This window comes from Silene latifolia, chromosome X, assembly GCF_048544455.1.
Source record: "Silene latifolia isolate original U9 population chromosome X, ASM4854445v1, whole genome shotgun sequence".
Lineage (NCBI taxonomy): Eukaryota > Viridiplantae > Streptophyta > Magnoliopsida > Caryophyllales > Caryophyllaceae > Silene > Silene latifolia.
The window spans coordinates 7,166,121-7,193,367 of record NC_133537.1 but is presented as its reverse complement, the minus strand read 5'-3'; the positions used below and the strand labels follow the sequence as shown (position 1 = coordinate 7,193,367).

Genomic DNA, 27,247 nt, shown 5'->3' with positions numbered 1-27,247 from the left:
AGTAGTATCCACATTGTATGCTATCCGTGGCGGAGGGCCTATTATTACATAAAAAAAACAGACGAGAGAAGGCTCACATCTGAATCTTGAACTTTAGGTATTGTATTAGTATTAAACACAGATTTTGCACTTAATGTTATTTTATTTGAGCACGTACCCCGTTATCGTAATAAAATCGGGGCCAACATCGAATCTTTCGTGGGTTGATCCTGCTCGTTTGCTCTTTTCTTCTCAAAGGCCCTTTTTTTAAAAAAAAAAAAAAAAGGAGGCGTAAAACTAATTTTTTTAGGGGCAAAAATATGAAAGAGCTTTTTTCTATAAATAAAAATTGAAAATGTTATTATAAATAAATCAGTATTATAAACTTACATATTAATCAAGCGCTTAAAAGTCTCGCTTGGTTGATGATGTAAAGAGTCCAACCAGAAAACTTTATTCCTTGTCGGCATGATGGCTGCTACTCTGCTAGCACCCAATGAGTCCTACATCAAGAGACATCATCATTATTAATAAGTACATATATTAGTTATGAAAATGCAATTGTAGGGGGAAACGTAATATTAATTTGTTTATACCCTTTTTCATTATAAGCGCCAAAAATCAGCTTCTTGGTTGTCGCCAATTGCTGAGCAATATAATCTACCCGGTCTTGGAACGAGAAATCCGCAATAAATAAAGATAAAATAAAGGGGCACAGGAATCCGTATTGATCAGATGGAATATTCTTCTCGGGGATCACTCTCAATTTCAATATCCTACATTATTACGGTATTAATTCCGGTATTTAAAACACTATCTAGTAGTCAGAATATTAGAATATGAAATTATTTATTAAGAAACTTACTTCATCCAAACAAATACGTGTTGGATATCAATCTGGTCTAGGCCAGCCCATACGGCTAGCATATCCCATGATAGAAGTGCTTGGCGCTCAACCCCTAGAATATCCTCCTCGAGCGGAATAACTATCAATTGTTCGGTTGCTATGCGATGGGCGACCTCCTCATGCGCTTTTTCTCTCATCACCACCGTTCTTACATATCCCATGTAATCGTTCCCTTTATATTGTGTGTCGTTTAAACTCCTAACTTTCAATGATGAGGTAGTAGCAAAGGCGAGGTAAGACCTGGGGACTTAGGCTTATCAGTCTTTTTTGTCCCCTACACAAAATTACCATGCTTTTTATAAATACAGAAAAAATATAAATAAAGGGAGCGAGGTTTTTAAAAAAATGGAGAAGTTAATTAAATACCTCATCAAGTTGTTGTCTCGACGAGGTCGTTGGCATGTCTGTGGACTTAGGCTTATCCGCCAAAGCCGACTTTTTTGTTCCCTACAAAAAAAAAATAACATATAAATCTATAAATACTATTAAAAGGCTAGCATAAAAATGCCACGTAGACAATGCCACATAAGATGAAAAAAAGCCACGTACACAATAACAATGTGACTTGGCAAACTAATATGATATGGATTATCAATTTATTATTATATTGCATTAATTTAATTCACTTATTTTCTTTAAAAATCCATCCATATTCCATTAGCTTTAAACTTAATTAACTGAAAAAACTACAATAAGAAAATACACATTAACTATAAGTTAATAATTTCAAGAAATTTCATATGGATTAGTATTATATGTATTCGAAATAAAAAAACTGAATACATAAGAAATTAAGAACGAAAAGAATAAATGAAGTTGAAAACAAAAAAAAAATTTGTATTGTCAGATTTGTCACTAATTCACTACTTTTTTTTAAAGGCACTAATTCACTATTGTTGTTATTATAACTTTGTTGTATATAGAAGATGTTTTATAGAACTAATTAATCAACAAATAAGTAATATCATATAAAATATTTTCTTAGGAAAATATAAAATATATAGAAAAATAATATTTATTTAATTTAAGTAATTTACAAACAAATTCTGTAAATACTTAAATGAAATTAAACACTAATAATAAAATTCTAAAAGGGTACTAATACCGTGTATTTAGTTCATGAAATTATTTCACGTAAAGGATAACGTTTTGGAAAATATAAAATATGTGGAAAAGAAAATATTTATTAATTTAAACAATTTACAAACAAATTCTGTAAATACATAAGTAATTTAAACACTAATAATAGAATTTTAAAAGGGTAGTAATACCATGTATTTAGTTCATGAAATTATATCACGTAAATGATAATTTAAATGAGACCTTCTCCATTCCACTTTTATTATTTAATTATCCTTTAAAATTTATTCCAAATTAATTATTTTTTCAAAATTTAGTATGATAAATGACTTAACTATTAGTATCTATACAATATAATAAAAAGGCAAGATGCGTAGTTTATTATTTGACTTGTGTTATGTTAAGCAATTTTAAGTGCCACATTTTATGTTATTCTTTGCATTTTATCTATACAATATAGTTAAAAGCCTACTTAATGCATTTACTTTTAGTCCACGTGTAATTTTTCTATTGGTTACTAATAATTCAATTATATTAATTACTTAATTATATAACTAAAAGAAAGTAATTATCTAACTAAAAGTAATCTCTAAATACCATGTGTTACATGCTTATAAAATACAAACAAAATAAAAAAATAATAGTGGCAAACACAAAAAACAAATTAATACAAACTCTTTATTTTCCTCTCATAAATTTGGTATTAAGTTACCTATTCATTTAACTTTTTTTATTTTATTTAATAGACGGTCTTTTGGTTTTTCCTCACAATTATTATACTTTGTATTTATTTCACCATTTTTTTTATCTCCCCCTTAGTTCACACAACATTCTTCTTCTCTCAAAGAAATTATTGAAATTAATTACAAAAATTTTCTTATATAAATATTATAGCAATCCTACTTTTCATTTTTATCCAAAATGTTGGTAGGTAAAATATGCATATATAACCAATTGAATTATTTAATTTTTTTATTCTTATTATATTTTGAATTAATTAATAGTTTGAATCTTATATAAATATTACAACAATCCTATTTTTCATTTTTATCCAAAAAGTTTGTAGGTAAAGTATGCATATATAACCAATTGAATTATTTAACTTTTTTATTCTTATTATGTTTTGAATTAATTAATAGTTAGAATCTTATTTAATTATTATTTTTGTATTTGTATTAAAATTACAGGAGGATGACATAGTCACATATCAAAAACATTGCATGAAATCTGGAAATAATGGTTATGAAACTTCTTTGCAATTATCTTTTGACTTGAATATATTTTTCAGTTTCATTGAGTTTTCCTTTTTTTATTATTAATATGATGTATGCGCAATATCAAATTGTACTATAAATCTCTAATTATTGGTGACATGTTACGTTATATATTCCAACCCTTGGAATATTAATTGACAAATTTTGTAAATTGTACTAAATTGTCTTATACACTTTCATGTACTTTATTAGTTTTCCGTGTACTCTTCAACTTGTATTTTGTAAATCGGGTTATAAATCAAATATATTAGTCTACAAACAGATTATAAATCAAATGTCTTAATGGAAGTGTTGAAGTTATATGCTCCAAGGATATAAATCGGATCTTTTAATGGGGATCAAGGTAAATATTTTGCATGGTTTTTTTTATTGAAATCCAATGATCATTTTCCAATCCACTGTTCCATTTTGAATGCTTTCAAGCCTTTAAATCATTTTTTGTTTTGCATCAAATATTTTCTTTTAGCACTCTCAATATTTCTTCGAAAAATATTTACTTTTTTTGCTTGTATATATTTTTGTTTTCTCATAATCAATAGTTACGCATATTTTTTTAATTATCACCCCACTTCTCTTTTTTTTTTGTCCATTTATATATTATCACTCTTTTTCTTTAATTTCTACTTTGGGACTTACTTTTTACCAATGTTTCTTATAACTTTTTTTTTTAAATTACAAAATAATGTCATCATTTAAGGGTAAAATTCTCACATTACTCCACCAATTGCAAACTTTTTCCTTTTATTTTCAATTGGTTTTTATCTTTTTTTAATATTAATTATTGCACACAAGCAAATGAGGTGATAATTAAAAAAATGGAAGAAGTATAATAATACAAATTGTGTATCCTTATTTCTTTGAAATTCATTGGGATAGGCGTTAAAGCTCCTCACATAAAAGTTTACCAACAATAAAAGATATAGAGATAACTCTAATTGACAAGAGATATAGTCGAAATGAAACTAGAATGATGTCCATTGTTTAACAAATACATTTTCTCGTGTATCCTCTCAAAAATTGCTCACATGAAATTTATTTTTAAAATTATTGAATGCGTATTTAGTCTAAAATTTTATTTGTACAAGTCACATGTCATCAACTCCTTCCTAACAATTTAAGCATATCACTTAGGTATTTCGTTATACAAAAACCATTTCAATAACATTTTTCCCAATACGTTGGAAATCAACTGAATTTACAAGGACGATGTTGCAAGACCGACAAGCCGACAAGAATTATAAATGTATTATTTGTTAAAAGTTTAACAAACTCCATTGCATTTAAGAAAATAAACTTGTAATTTTAGCCTAATTAGTAAGATAAACATAAGTTGTATTTTAACATAGCGCTTTCTGCGCATTATTCATATCGTCTCTAATTGACTAAAGGCAATATGTAAAATTCAGTTATAAAATATCATTACCATTCATTCATTTATATATTTTACATATTTACTTTACTTTAAATCTGTTTTTTCATTAGAATACCTTAGGTAATAAGGAATAGAATTAGATGTTCAAGTGTCCAACATTTTGTTTCTTTGTCGGATAAAAATAGGACCAAGGTTCTCAGAACGCACCAAAACAACACTAAAAACAATTTATCAAGTACTAGAATGCCAAAAGCCGTCAATGTTGAGTGAACTGAATAACTACCATGACAAAGCCAAGCGCCCTCGAAACAATCTAAACACCGTAAAAAGAAAAGCACAGAACAAAAACAGAAAGGGACTAACAGTAATTAACACAACAAGACAACATTCAGTAAAAGAACAAAGACAATGAAGACCGTAGCAAAATAAGAGTAGTTTTCAAAGTTAATATTCCACTGTTTGAATGCAATTTTACGTTTCCCATAATTTGTGTTGACTTTGCTTATAGGCTTTGAGAATAAGTTGTTTAAAGTGCTCTAATGAAACACAAGACAATACAATTTCCCATTTAATTTATATGCAATACCAGTTTTCAAAATCAGAAAATGGACATTCGTATTAAAATGAGGGATTCATGGGTTTTGGTGCTATAATATATCTTTCCTCATGAACTGTGACATAACCCTCTTTATTGCCTTGCTTAGGTATCCTACCAACATATCTCCAAAATAATAAGCAAGAAGACAAACAAGCCGAATAACGCATTCATGAACGATACCGCAAAAATAATAGAACAAAAACAATCAAACCCGTGATTCTCACGGGTCACAAAACTAGTTTAACATATAAAAACATTCAACAATTAAAAATTTAACATATATATAAAGGTATTTCTTCTAACCCCAACTGCTTTCCGCTTCTGAGGCGGAGACGTCCGAGCCAAGTAGATGTGAGTTTCAGGCCATTGGATGAAACTTCCAAGCGCATCTCCCAGAATGGTAATGTCGTCACGAACTCGGGACAGACGATTTGCAAGTTTTCATGGCCTGGTAAGACCGTAGTTATCTCTACTTTGGTCCGATTCGGCAAAAGTTTTTCGCCATGAACTACGCTCATTCGCCGCAGATTTGGTGTGCATTTCTATGAGACCCCGGCCAACACGCACATGTGGCTTTTCGGTTTTAGGGTAAGCAAGAATAACTGGCCTCTTGTTTACGGCCTGAAGAATATACACATACATTATTATATCTTTGCAAAAACGCTTCAGCATTCAAAAGATTTTGCAAAAACGCTTTCTGTCTCAGGCCGATTTTTGCACAAACTTCAGCATTCATATAAATTTAACTAATTAAACACTTCATGCATACCTTAAAAAACAGGAACTAACTTGAAGGGGATGTATGCTGTTGTTTTCCATCAGCCGTCTTCTCAAGTTGCATCTCCTTTTCGGACCCATTATTTACCTAATAAAATTAACCAATGGCACCATGTCGGGTTATAGAATTAGAGCCGGCAGGAACACACCCCCTGATCTTACCCAAAAAAAAAAAAAAAAAAGGAAGTATTAGGTACCTGATCGGCTTTAGTTGTTACAACTTCAGAAGCATTATTAGGTACCTGATCTTTCTGAATCTCGTTGACCGATACTTCCTTCTCATGTATTGCCAAGGTAGTAGCGGCCTCTTGACCAATCTGTTGTACCTTATTATTACCCCTTTAGAAATGACATCCTCCATCATCTTCACTTCATCTTCGAAAGCTTACCTCCAAAGATTCAGCTTTAGTAGTACGGATGCCATTAATCAAGTCTGCTTACCAAGAATGTAATGTGTCAGAAATTTTTATCCCAACAATAACATGTGAATTGAACTTAAATGAAAATAATAGAATAAATGTTACCATGTCGGCCTTCTCGGACTTAGTCTTCCTTTTCTTCTTTATCCGGCGCTTTTCCCATAATATTTCGTTACTCCAACCTGTAACGGACGCCCCTCAAACGACCTGGATGTTCGGGTCGGCCGATCGCTCTAGCAAGAACGTCATTACGACCACCGGGAGTGAATTTCCTTCTTCTACCTCTTTCAATACGTTGTCCTATAATATATTAAATAAACTTCAAATTATATTTGTGACTAAAATAATAAAGTTAGTAATGAACTCGTCTTAATAAAATAATGCTTACTATGTTGGCCAACACTTCCTCATCATATTTGTCACGCGACCGGGATCCTTTAGGCGTGTGCCCTTCTTTATAAGTTACATGCCGATCCACCTCTTTCACTCCCTTTGCCACCTACACATTAACATGGTAACATTTATGCAAGTCCAAGTGTGATTAAAAAAATAAAGTCTCACAGGGGAATAATGCATGCTACTTACGAAGTTCTCTTCTATCTTTCTGTAACCGCCTCGAGAACCATACCATTTCCCCTTCTTGCATGAAATGTTAGCACGATTTCTTCTGCTAACGGCCTTCAAATAATTATATAAAAGCGCAAGTAGATGAGATAATAAAAAGATTATATAAAGGACTCATTAATTAAAAAAATGATAGGTAAATCGTTAAAAGGCGAGGATATTTAACCCGAAACTTCTCGCAGTTCTCATCTTTTTGAAAAGATCCCATTGTTCCTTCTTGATGGTGGGACACTTGTTTTCCGGTGGGCTCTTACGCATCTCCCCGTTGCCTTGTCCACATACAACCAATCCCTAGCAACGTCACACCTCCACCGCCCGTGGACATCCGCCGCCTTATTCATTAAATACGGATCATGGCTTTCACCGGGTATAATAAAGCCTTCCTTTACACGAGCCAAGTATAACTCCGCCAATTTTGGATTCAAATTTCTAAAATCATCTAAATGGATAGGCACAAACTGTCTTGTGCAAGTACCAATCCAACCGGAGAAAAGACCCGCATTTGGACCAAAGAGGGAAACCCATCTCACTCCATGTTATTTTGAACGATCGTTTAACGGCTATAGCTGCAAGGACTCTCTGGCACTTCGTAGCACCCCTCTCACCAGGCTTATTATCACCAGGCTTATTATTCTTTTGACTTCTTTTACGTTTTTCACCCATGATAATCCTAAAACCCAAATATGAATGATATAGGAAATGAACAACTTAACAACGTACATGCAGAGTATTATCTAAAACCCTAAACCCTAATAGGAATGAAAATTTAAAACAACAGATTGAGCTTCTAAAATCCTAAACCCTAATAAGAGGAGTGAAGTAGATGATGCGGGATGATAAAGATAACAAGGAAGACGAAAAACAAACAGATGCATGAAAAAGAAACAAGATGATCGTCTTAAAACCCTAATGACGAAACACAAAATTAAAGTGAACATACCTGATGTTGATGATGATAAAGAGAACGAGCAGGATGATAAGGGAAGGCAACGGAATCTGGGCGTCGGAAATTGGGCGACGGCCGGCAACGAGAATGTAGAAAGCGAGGAAGAGAGAAAAATTAACTCAGGATACCAAAGGTTGAACTAATGTTGTGTGTGTTTGTGTATGGCATGCTGTATGGGTTTCTAAATTAGTTTTTTATTAAGACAAACTATTGACAACGGGTGCTCAGAGAAGAACCGTTGTTATATGTTAATAACAACGGGTCAATAAAAGTCAACCGTTGTCAAAAGTTTATTACAACGGTTAAAATATACCCGTTGTAATATATTTTCACCAAATTTGCGCCAAAATGAAATATGTCAAAAAAATCATTGACAACGGGTAGAGGTACTACACCCGTTGTTGAAAGTATTAACAACGGGTAATTTAAATATAACCGTTGTTATTGTTGAACCTTTTTTTTTTTTTTTTTAAAATTATCAGTAATTCCATTACAGTCCAAACTCAGTAATAATACATACAGAATGTAACAGAAGCACCATATACTTTGCAACATTATTCAGAATTTCAACACCAAAGATCCACATCTAATAATAAGATCAAGAAAATAAGACAACACCAACATGCATGCATACTGCATATCTAAGCTACAGGATTTACCATGCCATGCAAATTTGGGAATTTTTATTTAACAATATAATGACCATTATTGATTTACCAATAAATTAAACCATCAAATTATTGGTCTGAAAATGACTCAAAATGTTGGTCGTCCATATCACCGTGTCCTCGATGAACTATCTCAGGATCGGGACGTTTCTTGATGTCATAGTTTCTTCGTTAACCCAAATACCTTCACCATGGTCATCACGCATATAGATGCTTTCAGTGTCCTCATGATCAGTGTCAACATCGTCGAAATAAGATACAGTGGTAGACTGATCCATTCCCTCAAAAACGACATCCTGATCATATCACCATTATCGGATGGACTACTCCTTCTACTCCTTATAGACAAGTACAACAATGACCACTTCTTATCCATAGGATCGGTGACATAGAACACTTGTTTAGCTTGGGATGCCATTATGAAAGGATCATCCTTATTATTGCCAACCTTACCCAGATTGACCAACGTAAATCCCATCTTATCCTTACGGACACAATGGATGTTGTTATCAACCCAGTTACATCGAAACAAAGGCATTGTGAAATCAATGTAATCTAGTACCAATATTTCTTGAATAACACCATAATAAAGGCATTTTCCCCAAATAGGCTTTTTATCTTTTGAAGTAGCAAAGTGCATTGCCTCAAATTCAGAACTCACACCACTATTTTGCATTGTGCTCAACTCATCTTGCTCGCGGGTGTAAAAAGTATATCCATTAATGGCTAAACTGTTGTAAAAGGTGACCCTGGCATTTGGACCTAAACCAAGACGTAGTAACCTAGGAGAGATGTCATCACTAGTTTGATCAAGATAATCGTAAGACAATATTCCTAAACCACTCTGGAAACATCTTCGTATGCTCGTTCGCAATCCACTTCTCGGTCTTGTTTTGGTGATCGTATTTGAGCTCATCTTTGTGTTGTTGAATATAAGGTTGCACCTCATCTTCGTTGTTTAGCACATACATGTGTGCTAAATGCAACATTTCACGTGTCACAATTTTTTCAACCCGGCCCCTAATACCTTTTCCGGGCATCCAGTCACTATGACGATTCTTAGAAACGCCAATCAACTCCTCAGGGGAGAGATGAGCGTAACAATATGAAAGAGCTTCGTCTAAAATAGCGCGTTCAGAAATACAACCTTCCGGACGATACCGATTAGATGTATAGTCCTTGTAGACTTTCATCAATTTTTCGAAAGGATACTGGTATCTCAAGTACACGGGCCCAAGGTACAAAATCTCCCTAACCAAGTGAATGGTCAGATGAATCATGATAGTGAAGAAAGAGGGTGGAAAATACATTTCCAACTGACAAAGAGAGGTTACAACGAGGTCCTGCAATGAATCCGCGTCATCGGGATTGATGACTTTCTCGCATATGGACTGGAAGAAGAGACATAATCTAGTTATAGCATATCTTACCTTTTCAGGTAAAATGGAACGAATAGCCACAGGTAGTAATTGTTGCATCAAAGTGTGACAATCATGTGACTTTAACCCGATGAGTTTTAGGTCTTGCATCGACACTAGGCTTTTGATGTTCGACGAATAACCATGTGACACTTTAATTCTATTCAAGCATGCACATAACTCTTTTCTCTCATTCCGTGAAAGGGTAAAAGTCAAGGCGGTAAAAATGTACGATTACCTCTCTTCCGTGGTGCCAACTCTAGCCTAATACCCATCATTTTCATATCTTCCCTAGCTGCGGCGTTATCCTTTGTTTTACCAGGAACATTCAGAAGGGTATTGATAATATTATCACGGACATTTTTCTCAATGTGCATGAAATCGAAGCAATGCCTCGACCTCCAGTCGTGGCCAATATGGAAGTTTATCAAAAAATATGGATCTTTTCTTATACCCACAAGTAGACAATTTAGAGCCGCTCTTCTTCCCATAATCTATTTCAATATGCTTTACTTTCTGATAAACTTCATGCCCACTCAAAATTCTAGGAGGTTGACGAAGTTTTTGTCTTCCATTGAATGCTTTCTGCATCTTGCGATAACAATGCTCATGATACAAGAACCTCCTATTTCCCATATACACATACTTACGAGAAGACTTCAAGTATTCAGACTCGATATCCTCCCCACACAATGGACAAGCCTCTTTCCCATGAACTGTGTGCCCGAAAAGGTCGCCATAAGCCGGATAGTCGGTTATTGTACACAATAACATCGCTCTCAAATTGAAAGTTTCGTTCTTATATGCATCAAATACTTCTATTCCACTATCCCACAACAATCGCAAATCATCTAGAAGAGGTTCCAAATATACATCTATATCATTTCCAGGTTGTTTAGGGCCGGAAATTAACAACGACAACATCAAATACTTTCTTTTCATGCACACATATGGAGGTAAGTTATAAATAGCCAACACTACTGGCCAAGTACTATGTTGGCTACTCATGTTTCCGTGTGGGTTCATTCCATCAGTGGACAGCGCTAGACGTAAGTTTCTAGGTTCATTGCCGAACTCGGGATACTTAACGTCAAACGATTTCCATTGCTTACCATCTGCCGGGTGTCTTAGCTTTCCATCATTTATTCTTCCTGTTTCATGCCAAGTTAACATTTTTGCATCATCGGGATTCGCATAAATCCTTATGACTCTTGGTATCAATGGAAAATACCACAACACCTTAGCCGGGATCCCTTCCTTATCCTTATAACGCCACTCCAAACATTTAGGGCAATTGGTTAAGTTTTGATATAATTTCCGATACAATATGCAATCATTTGGACATGCATGTATTTTCTCATATTTCATACCCACTCCTCTTATTAGTTTTTTCGCCTCATATGTCTTAACATGTAGAACATTACCATCAGGAAGCAACTCCTTTATCAAGGCTAAAAAACTAGTGAAACACGTGTCACTCACCCCATTTGCCCCCTTGATATTATACAACTTCACCACAAATACCGACATTTTTGTGAACTTACAACCAGGATACGAGGGTGCTTCGACTCACACAACTTCTCATACATGTTGTTAAGGTCATCCCAATTACTAGTGTCATCACCTACATCTTCAAAAGCAATGGACTCATCATCATTCTCTTCATTATCTATAGACCCAACATTCAACTTCTCTACTTCCAACTCTTCCAACTCAAAAAACTCGGCAAACTCAGGATCATCAGTTAGCCTTTCGTGTACCTCAACATCATCTTCTTCAGAGTTGTTCTCTTCCTCTAATGATTCCCCATGAAAAATCCAAAGTGTATAGGATCGACTAAATCTCCACTTTTCTAGGTGTATTTTACTGTCCGGAAAAGCCATATAGCTAATATTACCACATCTTTCACAAGGACATGCAATACTAGAAGAACCTTTCAAATTGTTCGAAACGAATTCATAAAATTCAGCTAAACCATCCTTGTAGGTGCGGTCACTCATATTTGCATCAATCATCCAAGTTCGAGTCATTATTCTACATTCGTAATAATAGGCAACTAATTCAGAAAATACAATAATAGGCAAACAAATAAACGAAATTCAGGAAAGCAATTAAGCTAAATTATCAACAAATTAGATAATAACCCAAAAAATCCTATATCTATAAGCGTTGCTAAGAAACATATATATACCTGATTGATAAACACGATGAGGGAGAGAAGACGTGACAACAGTGACGGAGATGAAGACAGAGAGACGATCAGGGAGGAATGGAGGATGATATAGTAGCAGTATTAGCTTGTGTTTGTGTTTTGTAGCGTATAGCAGAATAAAGCAATATGTTGTTCTTAAGATTTTCATAATATTAATAACAACGGTTATTGAGTCTACAACCGTTGTTAAAAAGTATTAAAAACGGGTTCTAATATAACCGTTGTGATTACTTTTCACTAATTTGGCGCCAAACCATTAACAACGGTTAAAATTTAACCGTTGTTATTAGTTTTTTCATTAACAACGGTTGTTTAAGTATGACCCGTTGTTAAAACAAATAACAACGGTTAACAACACAGAACCGTTGTAATAAAGTTTGGTAAAATTCGCGGAATCAATTCTACAACGTGTTTTGATGATTTTCGTGAATAAGCGTTGTTAAAGGGCCGTTGTGGTTGCCTGTATTTGTAGTAGTGTTGTAGTCGATAGAGGTGTCATCAATCAGGTCAGGTTTGGGTCGGGTCAGTCATTTTGGTTTTGGGTCATATCGGGAAAGCCTGCCTCAGGTCGAGTCAGGTCATTATCGGGTTCTGGCGGATCGGATTTGTCCGGTCGGGATAAGTTTGCCAGCTCTAGTTGCAGATATGTACTCATGATCTTGGTTTGAAACCCGTCAGTATCTAAATGTATTTATAAACACAACACTTTGGGAAGCATTTGTTTTGTCTAGACATGGCTAATGCAAATCCCGCCCCCCCCCCCACGCAATCATCTTTCCTTTCATGGCTCAAGGCCACACGATCCCTTTGCTAGACTTAGCGAAGGTTATGTCATTTCGAGGCGTAAAGGTGACCATCATCACAACACCTTCCAATGCTAAACAAATTTCTTCACATTTCGACACAAAATTCTCATCCACCATTTCAACTCATGTTATACCGTTTCCTGTAGTAGACGGTTTACCTCTAGGTTATGAAAACACGAAAGATCTAACTTCAGACGATCAACGTCTTTCATTCTTACGAGCGACTTTGAAACTAAAACAACCTTTTGAGAGTTATCTTAGAGATCTTGTCGATACAGGAGACCGTCCAATTTGTGCCATTTGCGACTTTTTCCTCGGATGGGCTGTAACGGTTTCCTCTTCCTTAAATATCCCTGGAATATTGTTTTACGGTATGGGAGTCTTATCGACAAAGATTAGTTTTTCCGTATTTATAAATCAGGAATACGTAAGGACTTTAATGAATGGCGAAAAGCTGGAAAATGTGTCAGGATTAGCGTGTCCATTCCCATTGATTCTCGACAATTTCCCTGGTTTTAAGGATATAAATAACCCGTCGAAGAAATTTTTGAGAGTTACCTTAGAGATCTTTTAGACAGGGGAGACCGTCCAATTTGTGCAATTTGCGACTTTTTCCCAAAGGAAGCCCCAGCACTGAACCCTGAACCAGAAGAAAACGCTCTAGCCTGATTGTGGTTGCCTTTCTTGTAGTTATATTGGCCACCACCTTCACTCTCAGCCTTTCTTTTCTCAACTACTCTCTCCCGAGCCATCTCCACCAACCTCTCAGCTCTCCCAGCCCTCTCATAAGCTTCCTTAAGATCAGTAAGGACTCCCACGAGTAACTTGTCCATGATCTTGGGGGGTCAACCCCCTCTCAAATCTCAGCACTAGGTTCTCCTCACTCAAACCCATGTCCTCGGCATATCTAGACTTCTCATTAAACTGCTTGTAGTACTCAGCCACTGACATATCAGATGTCATCCTAAACCCATCAAACTCCTCCCTCAGCTTACTCCTCACATGCTCAGGTACGAACTCTTTCCTCATAGCCCTCCGGAACTCTTCTCAAGGTATAGCAGGTAAGCCCTGCTTCGTATACATCTCTCTAGCACTCGCTTTCACCTTGTCCCACCACTCACCAGCTGCCTCCCTTAAGTAGAACGCAGCTTGTTCTACTTTCATCTCATCAGTATAATGTACCAAGTCTAGTATGTTCTCCATCTCACGAGGCCAATTGTCAAGAAGAATTGGCTCCCCGGTCCCCTGTACTCTTTTGGGTTAAACCTCGCTATATAATAAGGTTGGTCTTAGAGTGATCAACCTCCTTATCCTTTCCCACTCTCTTTAGGGCCTCCGTAAGAGCATCTTGATGCTCCAACATCTTAACTATATCATCGATGTTCATGCTCTCAGCTCTCGCATACAAGGCGGTTTTCTTGGGCGGCATCTTGAAACTATATAAGAAAAGGGTAGATATAAACATACGCACCATATCCTCAAAACACGAAAACAGACTGCCCAGAACACACTCGATCGAGTGCCTAAACCTACTCGATCGAGTAGCGACTACTCGATCGAGTGCCCACCATACTCGATCGAGTGCCCCGACTTCAGACCCAAAACAGACCTTCTGATCTCTAACATATTCGACCGAGTAGCACAGCTACTCGATCGAGTGCCCTATATACTCGATCAAGTACCCAAAAACACGATTCTGGTTATAAAAACGTCAAAATACCCACTCGATCGAGTCAGACCCACTCGATCGAGTACCTTACCTACTCGATCGAGTGCCCTCTACTCGATCGAGTCATGCTGACTCGTACATACTACCCGCATGTTATCTCTCATATCCCAACATACTATGCAACTTTATAAACTCAACATTATAATATAACTAAGCATGCAATTCTACACAACTCCTCATATGATCAACAAATTACACTACTTCATGTTATCAAATGCCACATAATAAACAACCATCATGCTTCCTTATGCAAACCAACATATAAGCACACCCCACCAAATTTTCAATCACATATCATTCTTCTACTCCCAACATCCATCAATTCACAACATATATCGTTACATTCACACACAAGCTAACAAACACCACATATGACCTTGACATATAGCCCCCATGTGACCGGTTCAAAATTGTAGGGCGAGATCGCGACTTTAGGACGTCTCCCAAGCCTTTGCATTAGCTCCTACAACCTTTACCCCGGGTTCATTTTAATTGACTCCCTATATTCATTAGATTTATTGGTTACAGGTTTCAGGATCGTCGCTCTGATACCATTTTGTAACACCCCCATACTCCAAGTGCCTTACCAGGACCACCCAGGTATAAAGATGTTACCATCTCAGTTCCCCGAGGCAATGATAATCATGAGACAATAACGAAACAATGTTTAAATAGTATAAAGTTAAGTGGATAAGATACAATCCAAAACCAAATGCCAAAATACGGTTACATGTTCTCAAAACCAACTGTCTACTCAACTAAACATAAAGTCTGACAACAGCGGAAGACTCTTCTAACTGCAGTGATGACTCATCCCAGCTAGCCCATGTATCTCTACTCATACCCTGCTCAACAAGTGCTCACCATCCCCGAATGGATCACCACAGTTTTTAAAACAATAAACGGGGTAAGTACTAATCACACAATTTATATAATCCAACAACACAACAATCAACACAGCTCAAACATCACAGATATACTACGAACTCCATCACCAACTCCACAATACTGACTACACACTAAAGTGTGTAGCCCCGCTGAGTGCCCATCGCAACAGTCACTCCACGCCGCTGGGGGGGACCGCAGCCGTTCCCACCTAATCCCCGCTCATCTCCATCGAGCGATAAACCCAAATCCATTAATGTGCACATCCCTTCCGTGGCGGGTTCCACAGAAGGCGAATAATGGGCGTGAAGCCGCTCCCGCAAGTGACTCCACTCACCCGGGGGACGCGCCCAAAGAACACAGACAGATACAAACAATCACAATTACTAAACAGCAATCAAAACCAACAATCGTCACAATACTCGTATGATAACAATCAACAATCACAAATCACCACCAACATATTATGGGACTAATACTGAGTAGGGAAACCCTACCTGGAATGCAATACAGTCAGACAATCTCAACAGCTGTTATCAAAAGGCCTCTTCTACGAATCCTCCTCCTAATATATGATCATAAAATTACTACCAATCAAGAAAGACAACAAAACCCCCAAATCCCCAAATTAGGGTTTAACTAACTTTAACGAAATATCATAAAAAAATTACGTAGATCTTACCCTCGACGCAAGGATCACAAAGATGTAAAGAAAGGTGAATTCCGACCTTCCAAGCTCCGGGATTTTTCAATAATGCGATGAATGCGAAGTACGTAGATTGATTTCTCTTTTGAAAGTAATTAGTTTTCTAAAAGTGTATTATGAAAGTGATGGAAGTGTTTAAATATTAATTCGCATTATTAACAAAACCCGACAAATCATCCCCCCGTAAACCGACTACTCGATCGAGTAACTGACGTACTCGATCGAGTGCCGCCTACTCGATCGAGTATCAAGGCTACTCGATCGAGTATCCAACAGGTCGAAAACTATTTTAAATCGCAAAACACCCTTACTCGATAGAGTAAGGCCCACTCGATAGAGTACCCAGAGACTCATAAAACCGTAGTATTACACAAAATCTGCACAATTTTGTATGTCACACAATGATAAGTGATTTAAAGTATAATAAATTGTTATTTTTCTTTTATTTTACCAACAAAACCCTTCAAAACTACTATCTAAAGAAAAAAAAACGTGTCGTCCAAATGTCAATTATTTTAACTAATAAAATCACAAGTTGAACCAATAATAATGACCTCTAATCAATTTATGTTAGCATTAAAATTGTCCAAAAGTTCCCTTTCCACAATAAAGTTTAAAACGTCCTCACACATTATTATTTATTTAGCTTATTATTTTAGAATCCGTGCAATGCACGGGCAACACACTAGTAAATAATAAAACCTGAAGAACAAATCTACAAATTAATCGGACTTTGTTAAGAACGGTATTCGGGTTAATTCTTGTGTATCTTTATTCAATAACGACATCACCTTATATAGGCGTACAAAGCTAGTATCCTTCTCAAACAAGGACGGAATAAAAGAGATACAATTCGACAAGTATACGATTTCTATTATTGATAGAAGTTTGACTCAACTTCGATCTAATCCATCTCGACTTGAGTTTTATGCCATCTCGACTTCTATTCCGTCATAGACTTCGTATAAAGTATGACAAATAAAGAAGAACTTTATACCTAAAATTAAAAGTAGTAGTATGTATCAAACTTGAATTTGGAGTAGTAAAAACAAGTTCAAACCTTATTACTAGGCTCGCCGGAGGGTTTTCATCAATTATTTTCCTATCTAAAAAAAAAAACGGTCAATTTTAAGTAAACAGGCCTTTTCTAGACATTTTTAGTTGTAGTATGTATCAAACTTGAATTTGGAGTGGCTTGAAATTAAGAACGACAATGAGGCGTTGAAGGGCTGAAGTGGCTTGAGTCGACTCTTGAGTCGAGTAACTCTAACATGGACACCGATTTCACACACCTAGGCATCTTAAATTGGTTAAAAGTCGCCCCATTTGATATTGCAAAATCCATCAACTTTTCAAATGTCCCGTTACTTAACACTCGGATCTCAAGTGGACCTATGCAATTGCTTTTTCGGCCCGACTTGTAGTAAAATCCTAGAGACTCTTCCATTGCCAAACAACATTCCTCCAGGATGTTTGCGCCAAGGCCGGTCCCATTTGCTGGTGTTTTGGTTATGAGCTCTAGGTAGATAACATAGTGTCCTGGAATGGTCTCTGTGCATGAATTGCTCGTGTAGTCGAGGATTATTGTGTTAAACGGTTGGAGTACATTGGATGCCATTTGAATTGCCATATGTAAATCAGATTCAGTTGTTTTGTCGACGTCAATGCTAAGTACCACATTCCTTCTCCTTATGAACTTAAATTGAGGTGTTGAATTGTAAAATCCTGTTAGGAGAATCACATCTCCCATTCGGTACCTTGAATTCATTAACAATTGACTAATGAAGGTCAACATTGATATATAAAAACTACTTTGAAACGACTACCGATTTGGCCGACCGAACTCTATCTACCGAAAGTTATAAATAAAATAGTCATGAATGAAATATATAGAATGATTCACAAAATCGTACCTATATAAACCGGTATAGGTTGTGATCACAAGCTCATACTCTTGCCCCACCTCGACATTTGCCATATCCACGGGTTCCGGTTGTGAGCCCGAAACATCATCTTCGGACGTAAGAGGTATGAACTCGTAATAGGCCATATTTGGCATTAAGGTGTAAGAAATGTTATACGGGCCACACATCGGGTCCAAATTATAACCGAAATCACATTCCGAAGAAACATAAAGTAGAGTTACTAATGGCAATCCTCCACTATAATAGTTTAGCATCGGTATATATTGAGTCATGGAACCCGTTAGAATAGCCTCTATGTACTTTGCATTAGGCCAAATCGTTTTCAAAATCCCTTCCCAATTTTCTCCAATGCACGCACTTTCAATAAACTTGGCCAACTCTGGTTGTGGGTGTTGCATGAAGGTATCAATCATGCGGGTACGTAGAGACAGGTCGGTTATTTTTGGGTTCAGGTTACCGGATGAGATGTCATGACATAGATCGGAGTAATGACCCTTTAGAAAGTGAATGGCCCATGTGAGATTTGAACCGAAGACGACTTTGACAGATGTCACATCATGACGTTGGTAAAATCCACATAGTAATTGAGTATAAATAGATTGAAAATGATCGGGACAATGGATGGCCTCAATAGGACTCGTATTGGTATTGTAAGGATATGGATTATCATTGTAAAATTGAGGATTTTTTAATATGGCGTTTGTACCAGGCCGAGCTACTAGACCACCTGGTGTTATAGTTTCATCTCTTGTTAGTAACAAGCCTAACATCTTTCCTTTATCGGGATTTTCCCCTTCAATACACCTACAGATATAGAGACAATTAAGAAGCTCAAATATGAAACCGTTCTACAATGTAAATCATAATTCAGAGACTTGTAATTCTGATAATAACAAGTCTAACAAAATTGAATATAAATCTCTAATCTTAAATCGTTTCTTAATGCCGTCTTAATTTGAGACGGTGTTAAATAAGAATTTACGTAAAAATATTTATAAGAATAAGAAACTGACTTTGTTAGAAAAGGGTAAACGGCATTGCGCAACCTAATTCGCCTTTGCATATCATCATTTGTTATTGGTATCATCTTGCTTTGTCCACTTGATGTTCCTGTGCTGCATGCATGCACGCACGCACGTAAACCAAAATCATCGTCGATCATCACACTCATAATTATGAGAAAGTTTCCTTTAATAATATAGATAGATACTTTACCTTTTTCAATATCCTTCATGTATTCAGCATCAATAATTTGTTGGAAAACTTAAAGAAACAAATTCGAATTGAAATCTTATGACGGAACATAATTGTTGAAAAGTTACATTTCTTTTTATAAAGGTGAACTGATATAATAAGACCGTCTCATAAAAATAATCAATATTAGATGAAATATTTGTGTTATAGCAAACGTTGTACATTATTGTACAAAGACTCGATCCTCAATTCTTTAACCAAAAACTGTCAATTATTTAACCAAAAATTCTTTACCATTAGATGAAATATATTACTACAAATCTTTCGTAACTTATACACCTCTATTGTTATTGTTTTACACGAGACCATCTGACGTTCACCAAATTTAGGACACACGTTCGCTTTGATCCCAATAAAAAAGACCCTGATGCCCTTAACATGAAAAGCAATGGTTGGTGGAAGTTATTTTAGTGAGATTATTTATGTAAAATATGACTTGATTTTACAATTCACACTTGTGTAAAATGGTTTTAAAAAGGAATTTTTGAATAAAAAAACAATTACGAATAGTAAAAATGAAACATTTATTTACCTAAGCACTAACTCAACGATGGGTTTAGCACATAATAATGGAGAAAAATCACCATTATATATGCGTAAGATATCCGACTTTATATCCTCATACGTGATTACCGGCACATTGGTCTTGAACGTGTCTCGGTTGATATGTCCATGCGGCATACCATGTCGTTTCAAGTACTCTGTCTCGGCGTTTTGGCTTAAGATCTCTGCCAAAACCTTGGTTTGAATCTCGTTACACTTACTAGTCAATTCCTCTATATATTGGACAGATGCTTCGTAAGCCCTAGCTTGAACCTCAGCTCCACTCTTCTCCGCTACCACCACCACGGCCTCATCCATTGAATGTATTTACTATACTTGGTTAGATGAAGGTTATACTTATGATGTTTGAGGCATAAGAGGAGAATGACCCTCTATTTATAGGCTAAGAAGGGCGGATTTGTAAAGACCAAGGACAATGGCAGAATGCCACCGATAGGGTCGTGCCAAGAATTTTAAAGATCTTAAGCGAAAACTAATTCGGAGGCCTAATTACTATAACTACTTAGTCCTTATTTTTCCTGGTTTTTGGGCTACAAAGTCAAATATTAAGGTTCTAAACTTCACTTAATAGTCCAACATTATGAGTTTATATCTATTTAGTTTGATTAATCAATTTCAGTATAATCTCGTTTTTTTTTTCATTTTAAATTAGGATTCATATATCTTATTGGACTTCTTAATAATAAATTCTAAAATTTTACCCTAGTAGAAAACAAAAAAGGAACAAGTATGTAATATGAAAAAAATATTAAGATTTGAAGGAAGAAAAAAGAACGGTGAAATGATATAACCTGAAAATATGTAAATATCATTCGGAAAATGAGATTTCCTAATAATAAACAAAAAGATTAAGGATTGCTCAACTTTTTTCGGTTGATTCACAAAAAAGTGGGCCCCTATTGAAAATATGTTTTTAATTAATTGATTCACACAATTAATTGATACACACAATTTCTGAATAAAATCTCCATACACAATTGATTTACAGAAGGTGGGACCGACTAAATGAAATCTTTCAATCCGATGCTTATTTAATAAAACATTCACACTGCCAATCTTCAAAAAAAATCTGAAAAAAAAAATAAAAAAAAATATATTAATGTAAAATACGAAAAGAATATACAAGATAAAATCACGATTCTGGTTATAAAAACGTCAAAATACCCACTCGATCGAGTCAGACCCACTCGATCGAGTACCTTACCTACTCGATCGAGTTCCCTCTACTCGATCGAGTCATGCTGACTCGTACATACTATCCGCATGTTATCTCTCATATCCCAACATACTATGCAACTTTATAAACTCAACATTATAATATAACTATGCATGCAATTCTACACAGCTCCTCATATGATCAACAAATTACACTACTTCATGTTATCAAATGCCACATAATAAACAACCATCATGCTTCCTTATGCAAACCAACATATAAGCACACCCCACCAAATTTTCAATCACATATCATTCTTCTACTCCCAACATCCATCAATTCACAACATATACCGTTACATTCACACACAAGCTAACAAACACCACATATGACCTTGACATATAGCCCCCATGTGACCGGTTCAAAATTGTAGGGCGAGATCGCGACTTTAGGACGTCTCCCAAGCCTTTGCATTAGCTCCTACAACCTTTACCCCGGGTTCATTTTAATTGACTCCCTATATTCATTAGATTTATTGGTTACAGCTTTCAGGATCGTCGCTCTGATACCATTTTGTAACACCCCATACTCCAAGTGCCTTACCAGGACCACCCAGGTATAAAGATGTTACCATCTCGGTTCCCCGAGGCAATGATAATCATAAGACAATAACGAAACAATGTTTAAATAGTATAAAGTTAAGTGGATAAGATACAATCCAAAACCAAATGCCAAAATACGGTTACATGTTCTCAAAACCAACTGTCTACTCAACTAAAAATAAAGTCTGACAACAGCGAAAGACTCTTCTAACTGCAGTGATGACTCATCCCAGCTAGCCCATGTATCTCTACTCATATCCTGCTCAACAACTGCTCACCATCCTCGAATGGATCACCACAGTTTTTAAAACAATAAACGGGGTCAGTATTAATCACACAATTTATATAATCCAACAACACAACAATCAACACAGCTCAAACATCACAGATATACTCCTAACTCCATCACCAACTCCACAATACTGACTACACACTAAAGTGTGTAGCCCTGCCAGAGTGCCCATCGCAACAGGTCACTCCACGCCGCCAGTGGGGGACCGCAGCCGTTCCCACCTAATCCCCGCTCATCTCCATCGAGCGATAAACCCAAATCCATTAATGTGCACATCCCTTCTGTGGCGGATTCCACAGAAGGCGAATAATGGGCGTGAAGCCACTCCCGCAAGTGACTCCACTCAGCCAGGGACGCGCCCCGAAGAACACAGACAGATACAAACAATCACAATTACTAAACAGCAATCAAAACCAACAATCGTCACAATAATCGTATGATAACAATCAACAATCACAAATCACCACCAACACATTATGAGACTAATACTGAGTAGAGAAACCCTACCTGGAATGCAATACAGTCAGACAATCTCAACAGCTGTTATCAAAAGGCCTCTTCTACGAATCCTCCTCCTAATATATGATCATACAATTACTACCAATCAAGAAAGACAACAAAACCCCCAAATCCCCAAATTAGGGTTTAACTAACTTTAACGAAATACCATAAAAACAGTACGTAGATCTTACCCTCGACGCAAGGATCACAAAGATGTAAAGAAAGGTGAATTCCGACCTTCCAAGCTCCGGGATTTGTCAATAATGCGATGAATGCGAAGTACGTAGATTGATATCTCTTTTGAAAGTAATTAGTTTTGTAAAAGTGTATTATGAAAGTGACGGAAGTGTTTAAATATTAATTCGCATTATTAACAAAACCCGACAAATCATCCCCCCGTAAACCGGCTACTCGATCGAGTAACTGACGTACTCGATCGAGTGCCGCCTACTCGATCGAGTATCAAGGCTACTCCATCGAGTATCCAACAGGTCAGAAACTATTTTAAATCGCAAAACACCCTTACTCGACAGAGTAAGGCCCACTCGATAGAGTACCCAGAGACTCATAAAACTGTAGTATTACACAAAATCCGCACAATTTTGTATGTCACACAATGATAAGTGATTTAAAGTATAATAAATTGTTATTTTTCTTTTATTTTTCCAACTAAACCCTTCAAAACTAATATCTAAAGAAAAAAAAACGTGTCGTCCAAATGTCAATTATTTTAACTAATAAAATCACAAGTTGAACCAATAATAATGACCTCTAATCAATTTATGTTAGCATTAAAATTGTCCAAACGTTCCCTATCCACAATAAAGGTTAAAACATCCTCACACATTATATATTTAGCTTATTATTTTAGAATCCGTGCAACGCACGGGCAACACACTAGTAAATAATAAAACGTGAAGAACAAATCTACAAATTAATCGGACTTTGTTAAGAACGGTATTCGGGTTAATTCTTGTGTATCTTTATTCAATAACGACATCACCTTATATAGGTGTACAAAGCTAGTATCCTTCTCAAACAAGGACGGAATAAAAGAGATACAATTCGACAAGTATACGATTTCTATTATTGATAGAAGTTTGACTCAACTTCGATCTAATCCATCTCGACTTGAGTTTTATGCCATCTCGACTTCTATTCCGTCATAGACTTCGTATAAAGTATGACAAATAAAGAAGAACTTTATACTTAAAATTAAAAGCAGTAGTATGTATGAAACTTGAATTTGGAGTAGTAAAAACAAGTTCAAACCTTATTACGAGGCTCGCCGGAGGGTTTTCATCAATTATTTTCCGGCTCTAAAAAAAAGAAACGGTCAATTTTAAGTAAACAGGCCTTTTCTAGACATTTTTAGTTGTAGTATGTATCAAACTTGAATTTGGAGTGGCTTGAAATTAAGAACGACAATGAGGCGTTGAAGGGCTGAAGTGGCTTGAGTCGACTCTTGAGTCGAGTAACTCTAACATGGACACCGATTTCACACACCTAGGCATCTTAAATTGGTTAAAAGTCGCCCCATTTGATATTGCAAAATCCATCAACTTTTCAAATGTCCCGTTACTTAACACTCGGATCTCAAGTGGACCTATGCAATTGCTTTTTCGGCCCGACTTGTAGTAAAATCCTAGAGACTCTTCCATTGCCAAACAACATTCCTCCAGGATGTTTGCGCCAAGGCCGGTCCCATTTGCTGGTGTTTTGGTTATGAGCTCTAGGTAGATAACATAGTGTCCTGGAATGGTCTCTGTGCATGAATTGCTCGTGTAGTCGAGGATTATTGTGTTAAACGGTTGGAGTACATTGGATGCCATTTGAATTGCCATATGTAAATCAGATTCAGTTGTTTTGTCGACGTCAATGCTAAGTACCACATTCCTTCTCCTTATGAACTTAAATTGAGGTGTTGAATTGTAAAATCCTGTTAGGAGAATCACATCTCCCATTCGGTACCTTGAATTCATTAACAATTGACTAATGAAGGTCAACATTGATATATAAAATCTACTTTGAAACGACTACTGAAATTTGGCCAGACCGAACTCTATCTACCGAAAGTTATAAATAAAATAGTCATGAATGAAATATATAGAATGATTCACAAAATCGTACCTATATAAACCGGTATAGGTTGTGATCACAAGCTCATACTCTTGCCCCACCTCGACATTTGCCATATCCACGGGTTCCGGTTGTGAGCCCGAAACATCATCTTCGGACGTAAGAGGTATGAACTCGTAATAGGCCATATTTGGCATTAAGGTGTAAGAAATGTTATACGGGCCACACATCGGGTCCAAATTATAACCGAAATCACATTCCGAAGAAACATAAAGTAGAGTTACTAATGGCAATCCTCCACTATAATAGTTTAGCATCGGTATATATTGAGTCATGGAACCCGTTAGAATAGCCTCTATGTACTTTGCATTAGGCCAAATCGTTTTCAAAATCCCTTCCCAATTTTCTCCAATGCACGCACTTTCAATAAACTTGGCCAACTCTGGTTGTGGGTGTTGCATGAAGGTATCAATCATGCGGGTACGTAGAGACAGGTCGGTTATTTTTGGGTTCAGGTTACCGGATGAGATGTCATGACATAGATCGGAGTAATGACCCTTTAGAAAGTGAATGGCCCATGTGAGATTTGAACCGAAGACGACTTTGACAGATGTCACATCATGACGTTGGTAAAATCCACATAGTAATTGAGTATAAATAGATTGAAAATGATCGGGACAATGGATGGCCTCAATAGGACTCGTATTGGTATTGTAAGGATATGGATTATCATTGTAAAATTGAGGATTTTTTAATATGGCGTTTGTACCAGGCCGAGCTACTAGACCACCTGGTGTTATAGTTTCATCTCTTGTTAGTAACAAGCCTAACATCTTTCCTTTATCGGGCTTTTCCCCTTCAATACACCTACAGATATAGAAACAATTAAGAAGCTCAAATATGAAACCGTTCTACAATGTAAATCATAATTCAGAGACTTGTAATTCTGATAATAACAAGTCTAACAAAATTGAATATAAACCTCTAATCTTAAATCGTTTCTTAATGCCGTCTTAATTTGAGACGGTGTTAAATAAGAATTTACGTAAAAATATTTATAAGAATAAGAAACTGACTTTGTTAGAAAAGGGTAAACGGCATTGCGCAACCTAATTCGCCTTTGCATATCATCATTTGTTATTGGTATCATCTTGCTTTGTCCACTTGATGTTCCTGTGCTGCATGCATGCACGCACGCACGTAAACCAAAATCATCGTCGATCATTACACTCATAATTATGAGAAAGTTTCCTTTAATAATATAGATAGATACTTTACCTTTTTCAATATCCTTCATGTATTCAGCATCAATAATTTGTTGGAAAACTTAAAGAAACAAATTCGAATTGAAATCTTATGACGGAACATAATTGTTGAAAAGTTACATTTCTTTTTATAAAAGTGAACTGATATAATAAGACCGTCTCATAAAAATAATCAATATTAGATGAAATATTTGTGTTATAGCAAACGTTGTACATTATTGTACAATGACTCGATCCTCGCTTTAACCAAAAACTCACAATTATTTAACCAAAAATTCTTTACCATTAGATGAAATATATTACTACAAATCTTTCATAACTTATACACCTCTATTGTTATTGTTTTACACGAGACCATCTGACTTTCACCAAATTTAGGACACACGTTCGCTTTGATCCCAATAAAAAAGACCCTGATGCCCTTAACATGAAAAGTAATGGTTGGTGGAAGTTATTTTAGTGAGATTATTTATGTAAAATATGACTTGATTTTACAATTCACACTTGTGTAAAACGGTTTAAAAAGGAATTTTTGAATAAAAAAACAATTACGAATAGTAAAAATGAAACATTTATTTACCTAAGCACTAACTCAACGATGGGTTGAGCACATAATAATGGAGAAAAATCACCATTATATATGCGTAAGATATCCGACTTTATATCCTCATACGTGATTACCGGCACATTGGTCTTGAACGTGTCTCGGTCGATATGTCCATGCGGCATACCATGTCGTTTCAAGTACTCTGTCTCGGCGTTTTGGCTTAAGATCTCTGCCAAAACCTTGGTTTGAATCTCGTTACACTTACTAGTCAATTCCTCTATATATTGGACAGATGCTTCGTAAGCCCTAGCTTGAACCTCAGCTCCACTCTTCTCCGCTACCACCACCACGGCCTCATCCATTGAATGTATTTACTATACTTGGTTAGATGAAGGTTATACTTATGATGTTTGAGGCATAAGAGGAGAATGACCCTCTATTTATAGGATAAGAAGGGCGGATTTGTAAAGACCAAGGACAATGGCAGAATGCCACCGATAGGGTCGTGCCAAGAATTTTAAAGATCTTAAGCGAAAACTAATTCGGAGGCCTAATTACTATAACTACTTAGTCCTTATTTTTCATGGTTTTTGGGCTACAAAGTCAAATATTAAGGTTCTAAACTTCACTTAATAGTCCAACATTATGAGTTTATATCTATT

At 36.0% G+C, this 27,247-nt stretch overlaps 2 protein-coding genes across 4 annotated transcripts; both read right to left on the bottom strand.

The window, feature by feature from the left end:
* Positions 1–17,148: 17,148 nt before the first annotated feature.
* LOC141622643 (indole-3-acetic acid-amido synthetase GH3.4-like) lies at positions 17,149–20,550 on the bottom strand. Of its 2 annotated transcripts, none has more exons than XM_074438658.1 (4): positions 20,112–20,549; positions 19,339–19,440; positions 18,314–19,129; positions 17,149–18,157 (listed from the first exon to the last, which is right to left on the bottom strand). In XM_074438658.1, exons 1-4 carry the CDS (start codon positions 20,438–20,440, stop codon positions 17,602–17,604), a joined length of 1,803 nt encoding a protein of 600 aa, XP_074294759.1. In that variant the 5' UTR covers positions 20,441–20,549; the 3' UTR covers positions 17,149–17,601. The 2 variants fall into 2 exon arrangements, with proteins under 2 accessions (XP_074294759.1, XP_074294758.1); XM_074438657.1 differs by having other exon boundaries at positions 17,409–18,178; positions 20,112–20,550.
* A 3,104-nt stretch (positions 20,551–23,654) lies between these two features.
* LOC141622642 (indole-3-acetic acid-amido synthetase GH3.4-like) lies at positions 23,655–27,011 on the bottom strand. Of its 2 annotated transcripts, none has more exons than XM_074438655.1 (4): positions 26,619–27,011; positions 25,850–25,951; positions 24,825–25,640; positions 23,655–24,686 (listed from the first exon to the last, which is right to left on the bottom strand). In XM_074438655.1, exons 1-4 carry the CDS (start codon positions 26,945–26,947, stop codon positions 24,110–24,112), a joined length of 1,824 nt encoding a protein of 607 aa, XP_074294756.1. In that variant the 5' UTR covers positions 26,948–27,011; the 3' UTR covers positions 23,655–24,109. The 2 variants fall into 2 exon arrangements, with proteins under 2 accessions (XP_074294756.1, XP_074294757.1); XM_074438656.1 differs by having other exon boundaries at positions 23,655–24,665.
* Between the last annotated feature and the right edge of the window lie 236 nt (positions 27,012–27,247).

What these genes read in the sequence shown, in the direction of transcription:
- LOC141622642 (XM_074438655.1), bottom strand. Translation starts at nt 26,947, where the DNA reads ATGGATGAGGCCGTGGTGGTGGTAGCGGAGAAGAGTGGAGCTGAGGTT. An exon ending in ATCGTTGAGTTAGTGCTTAG is followed by an intron (nt 25,952 to 26,618) that starts GTAAATAAATGT and finishes GCATGCATGCAG; the next exon opens with CACAGGAACATCAAGTGGAC. An exon ending in GTTTACCCTTTTCTAACAAA is followed by an intron (nt 25,641 to 25,849) that starts GTCAGTTTCTTA and finishes CTATATCTGTAG; the next exon opens with GTGTATTGAAGGGGAAAAGC.
- LOC141622643 (XM_074438657.1), bottom strand. Translation starts at nt 20,440, where the DNA reads ATGGATGAGGCCGTGGTGGTGGTAGCGGAGAAGAGTGGAGCTGAGGTT. An exon ending in ATCGTTGAGTTAGTGCTTAG is followed by an intron (nt 19,441 to 20,111) that starts GTAAATAAATGT and finishes GCATGCATGCAG; the next exon opens with CACAGGAACATCAAGTGGAC. An exon ending in ACCTATACCGGTTTATATAG is followed by an intron (nt 18,179 to 18,313) that starts GTACGATTTTGT and finishes GACCTTCATTAG; the next exon opens with TCAATTGTTAATGAATTCAA.